At 37.8% G+C, this 17315-nt stretch overlaps 1 protein-coding gene across 3 annotated transcripts in view; it reads left to right on the top strand.

Moving 5' to 3' along the window:
- CDH13 (cadherin 13) overlaps positions 1–17315 on the top strand; it is a 541021-nt gene that overhangs the window by 172542 nt on the left and 351164 nt on the right. For all 3 annotated transcript variants that reach the window (XM_052797009.1, XM_052797007.1, XM_052797006.1), the window contains exon 3: positions 2899–3107. In XM_052797009.1, the coding sequence (XP_052652969.1) occupies positions 2899–3107 (209 nt within the window). The remainder of the gene's footprint in view (positions 1–2898; positions 3108–17315) is intronic.

Below are 17315 nucleotides of genomic sequence, written 5' to 3'. Positions count from 1 at the left end.
TGAGCACCATGAAATTGTTTTAAACTGCTACAGCTCCCAAATTCTGTGTAGTTTTTCCCTCCTGATTCTACTGCAGTGTAAGACTTTGCAAGTAGGGCTCTGTGACATGGCAGACTGAGATAGGTTTGTCTGGAGGGATTGGAGTATCTGAGGGGAATAGCTTTTTGTTTCTTTTTTTGATTTATAAATCCTCCTTGCTTTCTGCAAAATTCAAAGAAATGGAAAATGGGGTGATAAAATTCTTGTCTGTTATCCCAGTGTGAATCCAAGGATAGTTCACTTGCCTTCAAGTAAAACAGAGGAAATGGGAGCAGCTTTTAGTTAAAAATATGTAAGCAAGACTAAAACTTGTGCAGAAGGAGATCCTACAGGTGCTGGGATAATTTTTATGCAAGAGGCTCTGGTGACTATAGAGTTTGGACTCATCTCAGTGAGGGGATAGTCAGGCACAAATTCACAGAATCACAACTTTATTCTTTTAAAATCCCACCTCAGGCTCCTAATGCTTTTCTTGATGTACAGGGTGTGCGGGTGCTGGCAGCGGGGGCTGGAGGGGCTCTGTGAGGAGAGGTGGGGCTGCCCCAGGCTGGACAGAGCCGGTTCCAGCCGGTTCCGGGTGGTTCCGGGTGGTTCCAGGTGGTTCTGCAGCTGCCTCAGCACAGGGCACAGCTGCGCTCGTCAGCGAGGCTGGTGGGGCCTCTGTGGAAGCTCGTTTAAGAAAGGGGCAAAACTCTGCCTGGGGGTGAGGGGAAAAAAGTGTGGGAGAGCAGTGTGAACCCCAGGGGCCGAGGAGGAGGAGGAGGAAGGGCCGCAGGCACCACAGCAGCAATTCCCTCAGCCCCTGGAGGACCCCACACAGCGCAGGTGGGTATGTCCTGAAGGAACCTGGAGAGGACTCACGCTGGAGCAGAGGGAAAGTGTGAGGAGGAGGGAACCTCAGAGAGCCGCCTTTAGGTACCGACCGTAACCCCCTGTTCCCATCCCCCCGTGCCGCTCGGGGGGAGGAGGCAGAGGAGCTGGGAAGGAAGGAGTGAAGCTGAGCCTGGGGAAAAGCGGGAGGGAGGGAAGGTGTGGTTTTCGTTTTGTCTTTTTCTCACCATCCAAATCTATTTTAATTGGCAGTTGATTAAATTAATTTTCCCCCAGTCAAATCTGCTTTGCTGGTGACGGTAAGTGGTAAGCCGTCTCCCTGTCTTTATCTTGAGCCACGAGCTTTTTCATCTTATTTTCTCCCCCGGTAGTGTTGAGGTGGGGGAGTGAGAGAGTGGCTGGGCGGGTGTCGGGATGCAGCCCAAGGTCAACCTACCACTGTCGATTTGGCAAATAGTGTCCCATGTATCATAGTCTTTGCTTTATTCTGAAGTTTGGGCATTTGATAATTTTGCATTTGGTTAATTAATTTAAACTTTCTCATCAATATTTGTCATAAAATGAAGTTGTATTCTAATTCTGGAACAAGCAACAGTTCTTTTTCCCTGTGGTGGTTTTACTTTGGGATACAATCCCAGTGAATGCCCAGAGAGGAAGGATCTCCACAAGGTCCTCTGGCAGCCCTGTCTTCAAGTTGGTATGTCTGGAAAGAGATGCAAAACTTGATGAAGAGGATTTCTGTGTAACTTCCCAGGACTGTTTTGTGGCCATCCACTATGAGATTGTCTGTGCTTTAAGACCAGTTACAGAGATTACATAGTCAGGAAAAGCTTAGGTATTGGCCAGGTTGTGAGAGAACCTGGGATTTTTTTTTTTTGTTTGTTTTAAAAAAATGACCCAATAAAAGCAGTCTATAGTGTGAATTTAAACAATTATGCAAAGTGCTTTATTTTCAGTAAAACTCCATTCTTTGATCTTCTGTGGTCTGTATCCCTGTCTGTATTAATTTCTGAAAGTGTAATGCAGTTTTTAAAGATCCAACAGAACTGAAATATAAAATCAAAATAGCAAGAGCATACAGATAAGTGAAAAGTCTACAGCAGCTCGAGGAGCAGGTAGGGAATATAGAACAGATTGTCTGCAAAAAAACCCCTTCGCATGCAAATATATTGTTCAGAGATGTCAAAACCTGAAAAGTTTACTTGGCAATTACAAGTTTGTGGTGAAGACCTCTTAATCATATAGCTGGTAGTTACATCACTAGTGTTTTTTCCAGTATTTGTGCAAAGTGTATCTACTGGACTCGGAGAAGGAACTTGAGGCAAAGTCTCAAACCTTTGTACTTTAGAGACAGTTTTCTATTTGTCAGCCTTCCTAAATATTTTAAATCTTTCATGTAAAGTGAAACAGGATTATTGACAACTACTGTTTAATTAAAAGTTCTCATAATCCTTAGCTATACTGATAGTGCCACTTGTGCACTATATCACAATCCTGGTAGGTAGTAAGAAAAATGTTGTAGTTTGGTTTTTCTGTTATGTAACACTTTTGAAGCAGACTATGAGGTTGAATATTCTGTAAACAATGAATTCCAAGCATAAAGATTTACTGGATATCTGAAACCACTTTGTCAGCAGAAGAGCCTTTAGAGATCCAAGGTTACGATGAGAAAGATAACAAGGTCTCTACTGCTACTGTCCGATTTGTAGAACTGGGTGTGTATTTTGTGCATTTGATTTGAGTGATCACAAAATGTTCATGTCCAAAGTATTTTATGTATCTCCTACCTCCCCAATTAGTATGGTCAAAATCTCTTAATCCTTCAGAAAGTGCATATTCCTAAGACTTATCTATGAATTACAGTCACACAAATATAAAGCTTCTTTGAAAGTTTTTCCCCTTACGTTGGGAGATGTTTCTTCCTGAGAACTGTAGACAAGCCAATAACATAAAGATGTTTGAAGTCTATCTTCCAAAGTGGATACTTATAATTGTGTTTTTCTCTTTTTTCTTTTTTTGTCCCCCCAGTGGAATTTGATGACTGCAAGGGGAATAACAAATTGAACTTCGAAGTTTCTAACCCAGACTTTAAGGTGGAACGTGACGGGTCTTTAGTTGCGCTAAAGAATATATCAGAAGCTGGCAGAGCCTTGTTTGTCCACGCGCGGTCTGAGCATGCTGAGGATATGGCAGAAATTTTGATTGTTGGAGCAAATGAAAAACATGGTGCATTAAAGGTAAGATAAATACAGAAGACTACAACAAAGTGCCAAGAAGGTGCTGCTAGATATTTACATGTGCCATGTAGGACTGTAAGCAGTTTTAATGTTAGCAGAGGTGAAAATCAGTCTTCAATTCAGATATTGCTGTAACTTTTTAGGACTTAGTTTAACTTAAAATACAAATTTTCCAGGTTTTGAAAGATGTATTACATCTTCAGGTGTAAATGCTAAATGTTCATAAAGAATCGATTCAAATGAAAGAGCCCAAGTATCAAAATTGACTGGTTCTTCTGGTGTACGTTATGCCAGATAACCACAGTTTGGCCATAACTGAAAACGGAAAATTATAGTCTAAATGTGTAATTCGGAATTTACAGAACCTTCACATTCATTCCAAGTCTAAGTAGGTGAGAATGAATTCTATGCTGTGGAATTTAAATTTTCATATAGGTCTGCTTATCTGATATTGCTATGTGTTAAACTATTTAAACATCTGCACACAAACAGCAACACATATTTACACTCTGACTCTATACACTAGTGATTTTTGTTCCACTCTGTCCACTGAAGTGGACAGTGTTCGTTCTTTTCCACTTCTGAATTTCTGAATAATTTCTGAATAATACTAACCACATACTATGGGGGAAAATTGCTTCACAAATTGATTGTTTACTTCACACCCATAAAAGTAACAAAAGGAAATGTGAGATAGCCTTCACTTCTGTGTCATGGCATTTAGGAGAGAGGCAGGCAAGACAGTGGCTTACTAGGCAATTAAGCCTGGTACCTTTAAAGACCTATAATTTCAAGGAAGTATAAAGAAGTTTTGATAAAAATGACTCATCTATTGTCTTGTTTTGATATTTGGACTTTGGGCTGCTAGCATTCTCATTTTCAACAGTAGCTTAGTATAACTTAAGTCTTCCACTAAAAAAAAAAAAAAAAAATTAGCTTTAGAAGAAAGATTGAACAAACTTCTGAAAGTCCATGGCTGAGGAAAGGTTACGATCTGCACTTTAAGCAGCACGTGATGTGAATACGGATTGCCAGCAGGAGAGGAAGTACCAGAATGTGTAACTGCAGAGAGCCGATCAGAACACTTAAAAGGAATTTATTGTTATTTAAATATGCTGTTTATTCACAAAGTTAAATTTTAACAACGTCATACTCAAGAGAGTCTCTTACATGGTGGAGATGTGGATTTAGGACCATGCACTGCCAAATTCAGCGTTGGAAAGCTACACTTGCAGGAGCTGGGCACTTGGATGTCCTGTGTCTCAAACTAGCAAGGCATGCTCCTTCTTGTGCATTCACAAGAATGTTCAAATGATTTTGTTTTCACGCCAGGTTTTGAAATCTTAGGAGCAGTTTCAAAATGGGGATTCTCATTCTCTAGTTAAAAGTTTCTGAAACCACAGAGGTGTTTGAGATGTCTCTGACAGGAGCTCTAGAGTTAAGCTTCAGGGGATTGGTTTATGTGTAAAGATCTCACTCTCTAAGAATCATATTCTGAAGTTTTATTCTGGTTTTCTTAGAGAAGCAGCCCTTCAATGTCTTTGAGGGGAGATATTCTATGGAAGTTACAATCTAGGGGAAATCTTCTCTCATGAGTAGGAATTAACAGATGTGTATTTGCGCAGACTATGACGTAGCTTTCTCGGTGACCTTTTCTCTTTATGTCCTACTTGGGTTCTGGGTAGTCTCCCCTCAAAATGTTCCAGCAATATTAATTGATGCCTAATGTTGAAATCTATTACCAGACTATATTCAAAAGCCAAGTCCAATTTGGCCCCACTCCTGGATTCTGTTCCAATCACTTCGTGTTGCTTCAGAGAGAGAAAACCAGTCCATATCTGGCATATTCTGCCACTTGCCAGTCTTCCTGTATAGGTGACTCCTCAAAGCAATATCACTGCATCATCTCTACCTGCATTCATCACTTCTTTATGGATTTTGATATTCAGCTCATAACTAGAAGATTACCCTTTTGGTATGGTGATCCTTGGTGTCTGCAGTGCTATTGGGAGTTACATGATGCATTAATGTGTCCTGGGAAATCCATCTAGTGAGGATCATCCCCTTCTTCAAGGGAATATAAAGATCTTGGGGGCTGGCTGTCCTACTCTGGCCTCAGCCAGCACTCTGTAGCTGTTAAATCAATATTTTTTTACCAACCGTTTCAGCTATTGTTTGCCTGTTTTAAACACAACGCAGACAGTCTTGTCTGTTTGTCATACTTGAGAAGGATATAAAGATTACAGCGTCCTATCTAAAGTGATTTTATGATAAATTTGAACTTAATCCTGTACTTTTGCAGTCTAAATGTGTCAGCGTGGAAACAGCAGAACTGCTCCATCTGTTTGTGCAAGGAGTCTTGGCTAAGAAATGCTCAGATGGAGCCTTAGTAATTCAGCATAATTCTGTAGGGTTAAGATGAGCACATGCTAGAGCACTGCGAAGCATTCAGTACTTAGAGTACAGTACCTCGTTTAATTAGGGGATAAGTAGTTCTTAAGTATTTCCCCACTGCCAGCAACTGCCTTTTCTTTTCTGAAAGCATGTAACCTACATCTGTGAAATCCCATTGTTAATGTTTCTGATTGCAGATTCCCAACATGTTTGGAAATGACTGACAACAATGATCTCTAATGTGCTGACTGGCAGTCTGAGCCTAGGAAGAGATAGCATAATTCCTAAAACATTCTGATTGCTACCAATCATTGTTTAGATGAATATTGAAAATATTTAGAGGTGCAATCTGGAGTGTGCAGAAAAGCTTTTGGTATTCTAGTGGTGTAGGGGTGTCGTTCTTTCCTGCTGAAGAGGTGGGAAGATTCCAGCTGGCCTCACTGATCAGTCCTGCGTGATTAACTTAAACTAACTTCATGGCCATAGCATAGTCAGTGGCTGTTAGAATACCACTTACTATTTAACTCTTCTTTTTGAGTCTGAAGGGCATGTTTTTCTAATCTTCTGCCAGAAGCCTATTAGATCTGCAGAGCCTGCAGCTTTCTATCAAAGGGTGGCCATGACTAAAATATGAGAAGATATATGGTTCCTCAACTTCATCAGCCAACTTGGCTGTTGCTCTCTAATCACAGAATCTTTTGTAGGGTCTGGTGACAGAAAAGCAGATACAGCGCTGCTGCTTTTCCAGATGTCTGGATGTTTTTGCAAAATACCCTAAAACCCATGAATGTCTATACCTACAGAGATGCATACCTGCTATTGAGAGCAAAAATCTGTCCATTAGATTTACAGTTAGATTGCTTTCCACAACCTGCTATTAGTGCCCCTTTCCTCCAATGGTTTTTGCTAGATATATTGGTTTCTGTCTACCTTGACAAAGGGGAGTATTCTCAAAAAAGCTACTGTCGTTTTTGAGAGGCATGTGGAATATGGGTGCACAGAAGAGTTGCCATGGGCCTATGGAAGGTGTAACATTACCGTGTGTCATCTTTTTAATAGTTATATGTGCGTACACACTTGTACCCTCAGGCAGTCAGAGCACTCAAGGAAAGAAATGAAGTTCATTTGCATTGACCATGGGGTAGTGCTGGTGAGGCACACACATCTGTGCTTGTGCTCTGCTTTGCCCAATGTTTGTTTAATACCCTCTTACACAGTCAGGACTTGAGTGCTTGCTGATATTAAAAAAAGACAAGGAAATGTTTTGATTTACCCGGGATTCCCACAATGAACTTTGGGTTCATTCTGAATAATTCATAGAATTGCTAAGGTTCAGATCCCTGATGGAAAAATAAATCACTCGCAAGCCCTAGTTGGGAAAAAACTGACGGAGCTGATGAGTTGCAATAATTTTTTTAATTCATGTCTTATCCAATTCTTGGTCCCTGCTTTGTTTTATGGAAATAGTAGGACAACTGAAAGTTGGAATTTTTGTCAGCTCTGAGCATTTGACCAGACATTAGTGGATTTATTTATTTATTAAAGAGTGGTTTTGTGGAAGGCAGAAAGTATAGCCAATCTTTTGTAGAGTCTCATAACAGACTGTAAGTTGCAAAAGGCAGCAAGCTGGGAATTGAACTGTGTCCTCCAAGCCTAAATAAAATGGTTGTCTGCTAGTCCTTCTCCCCCTCTGTAATCTAGTGCTGGTTTTAATGAATATACTCTTAGTACACTGGGAGCTAAAAGAAAACCTTGGGAAACAATCTTTCTCTGCCTCTTTTTTTTTTTTTTTTTTTTTTTTTTTTTTGGCAAAATGCAGCTCTCCTCCTCCCAGCAAAGGGAGTTATTTAGAACTTTTACCTGTTAACAGCATCACAGACACGGGGCAGGGGGAGTGAGATATCAAGAGTCTGGCACCAAAGCAGATAAGAGGGCAGGCAGATATTCAGAAATTCCAGGCTGGTGGTAACTTCACTGTATGGTGCTCGGCAGTCTTCTGTACAGGAGGATGAAATGATTAAATATAAAATTGTCAAACCCTCAGGACACTTTTCAGGCACTAGATGGAAAAGGAATAAGAGAAAGAAAAGAAGAGATAAGAGGGAGGAGCACACCCTGAGACAGCATGTTGTAGACAATGAAAGTTTAAAATAATTTCCAGCAGTAGCTCAGATTGAAGGAAATGAAGTTGCTCTAGTCCTGCTACTCTGTCCGGTCCCCTTTGTAACAGCTAGAGGGCTAGTCAGATATGCTGCTTCTACTTTACCCTTTGTCAAACCATTGCTTTTCCCAATATCAGTACCCTGCTGCGTTTATTATAGCGGGGACAGGACAGGCAGCCTGGCCGAAAACTTCCCCAGCTGCCTTGTAGACCTGAATTCTGTTTCCTACTAAGTCACTGCCTGGACATATGTGTTTGTGCAAGTTGCTTTACGCCTGTGCCTCTGTTTCCTAAAGTATCAAACAGAAATAATGAAACTAAGCTCCTTGGATTTAAATGTTAGCATTCCTTGTTTGTGTCTTACTCTCTACTTTATCCCTGCAGGATAGAGATTGCAAATTTTATTGATATGAGATAAAAAGTGCCTAGAGCCTTAAATCCTATATGTATGGCTTTCTGCCTTAAAACAGATGATAAAGGATCAATAATCTTACTGTGAATCAGGATTCTCTCACAGAAAAAATATTAACGCAAGGAAGTGAATAGTTGAGTTTAGTCATCTGGCAGTTCAATAATTTATTTGGAAAATAAGAACAAGAACCAGTCTCTCTGATATAGCAAGCAATCGTTCCCATTAACGTATATTAGCATTTTTTCAGTTTAGAATAGAGTTCCAAATAGGCTGAGAATGACTGTGCAAAAGTATGAAGATGGACTCTCATATGAGATATTGACAAACAGGCTAGAAGAGTTTCATATTATTAGATTTTGCATATAGCAGTTGCTGCAAAAAGTAATGCACTGCATAAATAAAATGCCATGTTTTGCATTTGATTTTAAGGCACAAAATAGAGTAAGTCACAGAGGTACATCAATATCTACGATACACTTCTGAGTTATTACACTGATCAAAACAGTTTATAGAATACCATTTTCAGAAAAGCTGTGGAGATATTTTGCCTTTGGATATGAAGATGTTCTTCAGGCATATAAAGATGGGTTTTCTTAAAGAGCAAACAAAAGAAAATTCATCTTTTCACTTTTGTATTCAGTTTGGCAGAAAGCTTAACATAGTAACGTTCTACTAGCTGTTAAATGATTAACTTGTTATTACTTCTTTTACTTGTGTTCGTTATCACACTGCAAACACCTATTGACTTGGAATTCATGCGTAAAAAGCTGAGGTATAAGTGATTTTAGAACTTAATACCTGTATGTTGACGATATTTTGGTAAGTTACTTTTTCCTGCTTTAATCACCAATGAAAGGATGCAATTTTTTTTTTTTTGAAATCTGCAATGCTACATTGCAGGTTTCACAGAATACATCTTAATTAATGTCAATGAAAGCAAGAGCTTGTTCTCATCAATGGGTCATTCTGTAGTATCATTTAGCTGCCTTTTTGGCTATATTTTTATAAAAATCCTCTGTGCAGACCACTTGCTGTTGGGGGAACAACAAAGAGCTCCTTTTAAATAAGAAATCCCCTTAACCACTGAAATAAGCTATTTTCCATAGAAATTCCAGTCACCTACTTTCCTTTTTTATCCTTCAGCCTGATCCAGAACCTGCTGAAATAATCAGATTCCAGCAGACTTTAGATCAAACCCTCGAAGCAGGAGTTTTGTCTGACAGTGCCGTACAGACGTGACTCCCGTACCTCTTTGCTGGACTGTTTCTGAGTGACCCTGCAAGTCCCATGGCAGTACACAGCGGTTATGATTTTTCATATATAGCCATGCTCCCTGCTTTTACTCAGCTCTGCAGCAGAGCCTCACCTCTATTGATAGGGTTGTGCTTTCCCTCAGGCCTGGACTGAATTTATACTTCCAGCTTAACTCTGCAGATTCCCACCACCAAAGAAATGCAGGTTTCATATACACTGGCTTTGGAGTTTGCTCTGACAAAGATCCATTTATCTAGGAATTATTATGGTGCCAAGAGATGTGGCAGTTGCCATAGCAACAATTACATATTGTGTTGAATACCAGAGTAAATACTATAAAGAACATGAGCCACTGGTGGTTTTCATTAATTTAATGTTCCTTTTTTGGGCAAAGTGTGTCTTCTAAGTTTATTCACTGTATGTATAAATGCTTAGATCAAACATGTGGGCTAGCTCTTCTTCTATTTCCCTCAGTGCACAACTTCAGCATGTAAATGAGAAGTACTTGGTTATTTAAGGAGAGAAAAATGGTCTTATAGACTGGAAACATGAATAATTGACTGTGAAACAAGAAGGTGTTAGCTTCCATGAATGTTCAGTGCTTTTCTCTATGAGTAATCTACATTCAGATTTTATGTGAGGTAGGGATGTATTTATCCAGGAAAAGGGACTTCGTGCTTTTTGGTAGCAAGCAGAGCTAGGACAAGTATAGAATACATTTAACAGTGATTCAAGGGTGAAATGAGGTGATTTTTGAAACAAATGCAAAACAAACCTCGTTACTTATTCCAAATTATTAACAGACTAATGAAAAATGACAGGCAAAAATACTCTAAATGAACACATTGTTTTAGAAAACATATAAAAATCATAATTTCTTCAAGCCCTGAACTGCATTTAGACTTCTCAGTTTTCCCTGCAGTAACAGGTATCATCCACAGGACACTTTCATTATTGCTTGGTGTGCTTCTGGTGCAAACTTAAGGTTTTTGTGGAAGCTTAGAACCAAATGCAGTTCTGCAATGCAACCAATTTTATTCTATTTTCTTTTAAAACACACTTAGGTCTTATCCTTCATCCATAAAACTTAACGGCAAAGCTTCCATAAATCTTTGTGAGAGAGATTATTCAAAGATTGCTGAAGTCTTTTATCTGAACTAAAATTCACCCTGGCACAGAGTGCCAAGAAAATACCTATTTACCTCTTGCCCCTAAAATATTTTTATGAGAGTTTGAATGGTAGATGAGTTGTGTGAAGACATTTTGAATTGAATTAGCTTCTTTTTATGATCTGGGATGCTGACTGTCCTTTATCCATTAAAAAAAAAAATCCACTAAATTTTGTGGATGAGTGATAAACTATCATGCACTGACATATAACTTTTTTTCAAATTGTTATTGTTCTGAGTCCAGCCTAAAAGTATTCTGACACAGAGAAAACTATGCCAATCCTATGTGTTAATCTCCGGAGTCTGATAAAGTTGTGAGGAAATTTGTGCCAGAGGTGTGGGGGACATTTAAAAGAACCATTTGGAAAAGGTTTAAATTTAAAATTCATTGTAGTAAATGAGGATATAAGTGGGAAAGCAACAGGCTAAGCATGATTTAGTAGAACATTAAGCAAGATCATAAAGGATAAGTAGATGTCTCTTGGGATATGTAATATCTTTCATTTATAAAGTGGCTTTCATCCCGTAAGATCCTTAAAGTGTAACTATTAAGTACACAGAGAAAGAATATATGTGTGTGCATGTCTATATATATATATATACACACATCTGTAAAAAGAGGTATTTGTATAGATATCTTTATTGTTGATACTTATTTCATAATACTTTTTCACATCAGGATAGGAATGAAGTGATTTTTTTAAATAAAGGGGTTGGGAAAAAGACTTGGTGATTTCTATATGATATTAAAATTGCCATGACATCCTTAATGTCCTCAAATCCGTAATGAACAAGAGGTGTTACAGAAACCAGAAGAACTTGTGAGACTTCTAGTACAGAAGAAAAATTGTCCATTTCTTCCATGGTTGTTCTCTCATCTGGCATGCAGGAATGGTGCAGTCAGTGTATGACAACTACCCCGGTTTCACCAGTGATACCTCAGATTTATTAAGGAACAGAAACAATTCCAAGAGGAGAGCAAACTAAGTTGTGTTCAGAACTAAACTCAAGGTTCTTTTTTGTGTCAGAAACACAAAATATTGCTCATGTTTTCCCACTGTAAGCTTTTTCCATCAGCTTCCAGAAACAGGGTGGATTTGAGAGAGAGCTGTAATAGGAGAAATTATTCACATGAAAAGATGATTTCCTGAGTAAGAGTTTAGTCATTTCTCTCCATCAGAGACATCAATAATCATCCCTAATGATTGCCCCAATAGTTCCATGCTGGTTTTCACAAACCTGAAGGAACATTTATTATGGTTATTACAGTAACACCTATCTCAGCACACATCTTAAGCATTTAATGGAGCATCACAGGATAAAAATCTACATTTGTCCTCCCCCAAGAATTGATTCTGCCACTGCAAGGACAGATGGCTCCTTCTGGACCTAAAATTCCTTATTTGTTGATCATACCAATTCTGTTGCTTTTAAGAACATTCTTTTGCATCTTATTTTACAGCTAGTTTTCTTAAGTACCTAGAGGAAATAGGCAAGTTGAAGAAATATTCAGCATAAGAATGACAGAGTTAAAGCTTAGTATAATTTGGTATCTCCATAATAAACAACTCTGCTAACATTTACAGTCATGTTGGAGTTATTAATCATCCAGCTCCTCACTACTTATTTCAACACCAAATCAAACTGAATAACCTTTGCATTAAGCAGTTGATCCGTCTTAGAAAAAATAGTTTTACTAGTTGGTTATCTATCTCCCCCTCTTACTGAGAGGGCACCCAGGGATAGTGATTACACAGGAAGAGAGTGGAGGGGCAGCAGGTCGATTTGAACTGGCCAGTAGTCCTGCTATGTACGGTAATTAGCTGCTGCTAATAGTTTTGGCACCGCTAAAATTCCTCAGTGTCCTTCATTACCATGGAAAAGGTAGAAGCTTGTTTAAGGTAACTGGCAAACAGATGTACTAGTAGGAAAGGAGAGACTGAATTTTGCATCTAGTTTCTTAACAACCTCACTATGACTGTAGTTTGGTGTGTAGCAGTAAACAAAAAGTTTCCCAGTGAGTAAGAATAAATTTATTAAAATATTTTAGTAATTGTTCTGGTAACTGGTTTGATTCAAGTTCTAGCAACACAAAGTCATTTAGTCAGCAACTGTTCAAACTACTATGAAGAGATACACTTTATTTACCTGCAAGTCAGCAAACACCCTTGTGGTTGATGGTGTTCAATACTTGTTGAACCATTTGGCATATATTTGAACTCAGCAGGAAATTATCTTTAAATACTTTTGTCTTTCATTTCTTTGCTATCTCTAGAATTACCATGTGGTTTTGAGATAAATGAATCATGGATCTAGTATATGCAGCTTTTTAAGATAAGGAATAGACTATAATCCTTTTAAAATGAGAGCTGGATCTAGCTCTTGGTGTACCAGCCTTCTTGTGGACTAAATTGTATGATCTTAGTACAATACTGTAGCTTCTACTGATTAAGAGGGTCCTTTTTTGCATCATCAATCAGAAATGGGTTAAATGCTTAACTTTAAATAAAGTACATTTGTCTCTATAATGGTAATAATCACACTGGAGAACTACTGAATATTTTATGTAGCCAAGCACCCTATTCTACATTTAATGTCAAGGCAGTATGGATGAATTGTAGTGGGTTTTTTTGTTTGTTTGTTTTTTTAAATGGCCTCTGTCAAACATGTTGTGACGTGACCTGTGTATTCACAAATGGAAATCTGGAGTCTGTTTTTTGTGTGTGTGTGAACTTTGTCTTCAGACAAAGCATATCGTATGAGTATAAATGACAAGATTTTCTGGAACTTTAAGAACTTTGCTAATAAGAAACAACACAGAGTTAAACATTTTCATATCCTCCTGGTGCCCGATGTCTTTTCAGAGTTACTAGAACAAGCATGCAAAATATATCCATCAGATGAAGATTTAGATGCTTTACAGACTTGATGATAATCTACAAGCTATTAAAAAAAAAAAGAAAATCCAATTTGTTTTTTTTTTTAGATTCTTCTAGATCCCATTTGATGCTGTATGTTAATATGTTGAATGTTTGTGGGTTTTTGTTTTGTGTTTTTTTTTTTTTTTTTTTTTTCTCTCTGGCTTTTTTTACAGTATTGAACACTGCTGTGCTGTATAAAGATTTATCCTCTAATCACCTGGAAGAAAGGTGACAGTACAAGTTTTTTAAAATCTGGAAGACTGTACCAAACTTTCATTCTCAGATATTGTCACAGAAATTTTTTGTATAGGGATTTCAAGGGTATGATCCTGTGAAGTACTGGACTATCGTAGGAGGTGTTGAAAACTTTATACATGCACTGACATTAGTACACATTAGTATCACCTGACTTTTCATTTTTGGGGAGGTCAAAAATGCTAGTAAGAAAGCTGTTCATGTTTGCACTACTAATTGTTTAAAAAGCTATATCAAAATGCAGAGGGTTTCCTTCAAGCACAGCAGTGTGGAGATAAAATAGCATGTCAGCCCCTATGAAATAGGGCACTTGAGTGCTCTCACGAGGCACATCATTTTGATTTGGATATTGTTGAACTCAGAAACAAGAATTGCAGTAAATTCAAAATTCCTGATTGGCTGACAAATACTACACTTTGCAGTTTCTTCTCTGCACAGGAAGAATATTTTCATACCTGTGACTTTTTTTTTTTTTTCCCTGAAGATGAAATAAAAAGTCAGCCACTTCTGTTTGATAGGAAATTCATGACTGCTGAAAGAATATGTTTGTAGACAAAATGCTTGGCAGGACCAGGTGTACTCAGTCATTGTGCTCCAGCATGGCAGCATCTGGCAACAAGAATATTCAGACTAGATCTTCTGTTCTTATTGCTGTTCCTGCTGCAAACCATAAACTCGTGCCTTAGATTAAGGTGATTATTACACTACTAGTCTGTATTTGATTTAGTATGCATTAATCCTACCAGCCCTTTGCAGCAGAATTGCCCGCTAGAAATAAAAACACTTAGACTGAGTTCCTGATTTAGGAAATGGGGATTTTGTTATTTGTTTTGGTATTGGCTCGGTCAACAGTCATCTTATCAGTTATAGACTCATTCATTTACTGTCATTAATTATATCTAAAACTGAACCTCCATACTGAGAAGTTCATTGGAACTGTTCACATGTATTTAATATCCAGCTATGTCTGTAGAAACTTTACTAATTAGTGTGGGATATCTTGCAAGAGAGACTTTCAAATGTGTTCTTTTCAATGCATGCCTTGTAGTTTTGTGTTGAGGAAAATATAGGAATATGTATAGGTTGGGTTTCTTCAATAAAAAAAGAGGAACAATATTGTCACATTTTTTCTAAAAAGTCATATTCCTGCTACTTAATTAAAATCATAATCTTAAAATTAATACAATTGTTTGTTCCATCCACTCTGTTTCAATAATGCCTGCAATCTGATAGTGAGAAATTTTTATTTGTTTGCCCCTCTTCTGGTATTCAACAGAGGTGAATTGTTTTAGTAGCAGGTCAAGGGAAAAATTGTCAACTCTTCTGTGTGATCAACTTACTATGATGCGAAGTTTTACCCATTTCTTATCCTTTTTGGTTATTCTATTGCCATGCAAATTAGTGTAGGGGAAAGATTTCTCCCATCTATGTCAAAAGAACTATGGATATGTATGGATAGTACAAATTGTGTGTCCTTATCGCTTATGTAGCTGTGCAGGGCAGGTTAAGTAACTTTCTGACTTTATCTGCAGACAACTTTTTCTCTGTGCTGCTGTATTTTGTTGTCCTTATGTGGCTTGCTCTCTTCCCCCCACAACTCCCAACAGCCATCCTTTTGAAGCTGATGTGGTCATTAAAGTCAGAAAAGCATGTCATGCTTTATATTGACCCTCAAATCAGGAATTAAGGAGGAAGTAAGGGGAGGGGATGTTAAGACTTCAGTTTAAAGATTAAAAGTCAAAGGTGGGGAAGATTTGGCTCTGAATTTGGCTCATATCTATAACACTCAAACTCATTGCTGACAGTTACATGTATATGTGAGGTAAGGCTTGAAGCTTTAAGTTACAGGGTTGATTTTAGGCATGATTATTCAGAAAACCGTGTAATTAATCTGTCATAAGAAAACACAGAAAGTAGTACACCAAATACAATATCCATTAAGTCAACAGGAGTCGTTCCACTCACTTTAATGAGCTTTGAATCTACTCATAAATCTGCTGTGAGGAGTGTCCAAATAAAAATTTATTTGAGGGTGACCTTGATGTTAATTGTTAGTGCTTCCATGTTGTTTAATTGCCAGGAAAACTGAATGTATTAGTGAGACTATCATATGGTATAGTCCTTTCTATTGGATACTATTAGCATCAAGTTGATATATATAATATTAATTGTGCATAATGTTAGTGGGCAGTTGCGGTATCCCAATTATATTTTGTGTCTGTAAAACAGGGAAAAAAAAATTTCTTCAGTTATTTTTAATGTTGTTTGTGCGTTCAGCTGAATCACTGCGGAATTAATGCTTTTTTGATCAAGTGGCTCTTTAGAGGATCTCAGAAGTTTCACACTTATGCAGTGGCTTTTAATCCCAGATTTTGTGTATTGACTATAATTACTTTAAAATTATATCTCAAATTTGTAAATACCATAAGGCAGATTCTGTTCAGTCCTATGTTTAATAAATTTAACATCTGCCAGAAAAGTTCAATCATCTGTGTCCCAAATGGAATGTTTCCCACTTTAACATGTCATATTTAATTCAATTAGAGGAAAAATATGGGAAATATGTTAGAAGTATAAAAGGGAAAGAGTTCCTTTAATATTTGTCTACTAAACAGAAAAGTAGCTAATTTACTTGAGGGACACAATTACTGTATCTTCTAGTGGTACAAAAATATGGGATAGTTAGAGGGTTGGTGGGGGGAGAAGTTTTGGGTTTGTTTAATGGCTTTCCCAATTCCTTGTCACTGCTGGTAATTATCATGTCTTTTCTCTTAGTTGGCACTCAGTGCATTAGGCTGTATTTAGGCTCATTTTATTAATTGAAAATGTGTTTCAGAACAGTTGTGAATTAGATAAGTGATTTGATTGAGACTCGGTCTTTAAAACTATAAAATAAGAAAATAAGGTGAGAGAAATTAATCTTGACTCTAGACAATAGGAAGATAAGACTGGTTTCCAGTGTAAGGGTATGTGTTTAGGAGAATCAAGGGGGAGAGCAAAAACATTCTGCATTTGCATTATTTCTCCTTCGTTTTACTGTAGTATTATAGAAGCACTGACAAAGATTATGGCTTTTGAGACCTTGTTCATACATATAGTAAAAGATAGTATCTGCCTAAAGAGCTTCCAGGCAAAACAGAGGCTGGTCAAAAGGAAAAAGTATTATAATGCTGACAATCTTCGCTTTAATACCTCTCCACCTCAGATTTCTGTGTATAAAATGGAGATGCTTGATAAGTATATTAAAGGTAAGGTATTCAGATACAGGGTAATAGGGACCTTTTGCTGATGGAGACCTAGCAATTTTGAAATTAAGACTGTTATGCTTGGTTGTTTGATTTAACTCTATTCCAAGTCATCTGCTTGGTGGGTTATAACTGAGTTCAACTTCAGGGGGCACATGCGGTGGCATCTTGGAGGTCTTGATGTGGCCTGCAGTTTACCAGGTAGAGCTTGCTGACTTTGACTGTTTCTCTCTAGAAAGGTAATAAGCAATTCAGCATCTATCAGGATATCCAAACAAATCTTTGCCTTTACCTTATGCTCATCTCCAACAAATTTCCTCTGGCCTTTGATACTCCATTATTATCATTTCACATGTCCATGAAGAATAATTTGTAGTCCTTTCCGATAATAGTGTGA

Source organism: Harpia harpyja, chromosome 9 (genome assembly GCF_026419915.1).
Source record: "Harpia harpyja isolate bHarHar1 chromosome 9, bHarHar1 primary haplotype, whole genome shotgun sequence".
NCBI classification, from domain to species: Eukaryota; Metazoa; Chordata; class Aves; order Accipitriformes; family Accipitridae; genus Harpia; species Harpia harpyja.
Note: the sequence above shows the minus strand (reverse complement) of the source record. Positions and strands in the feature narration are given on the sequence as shown.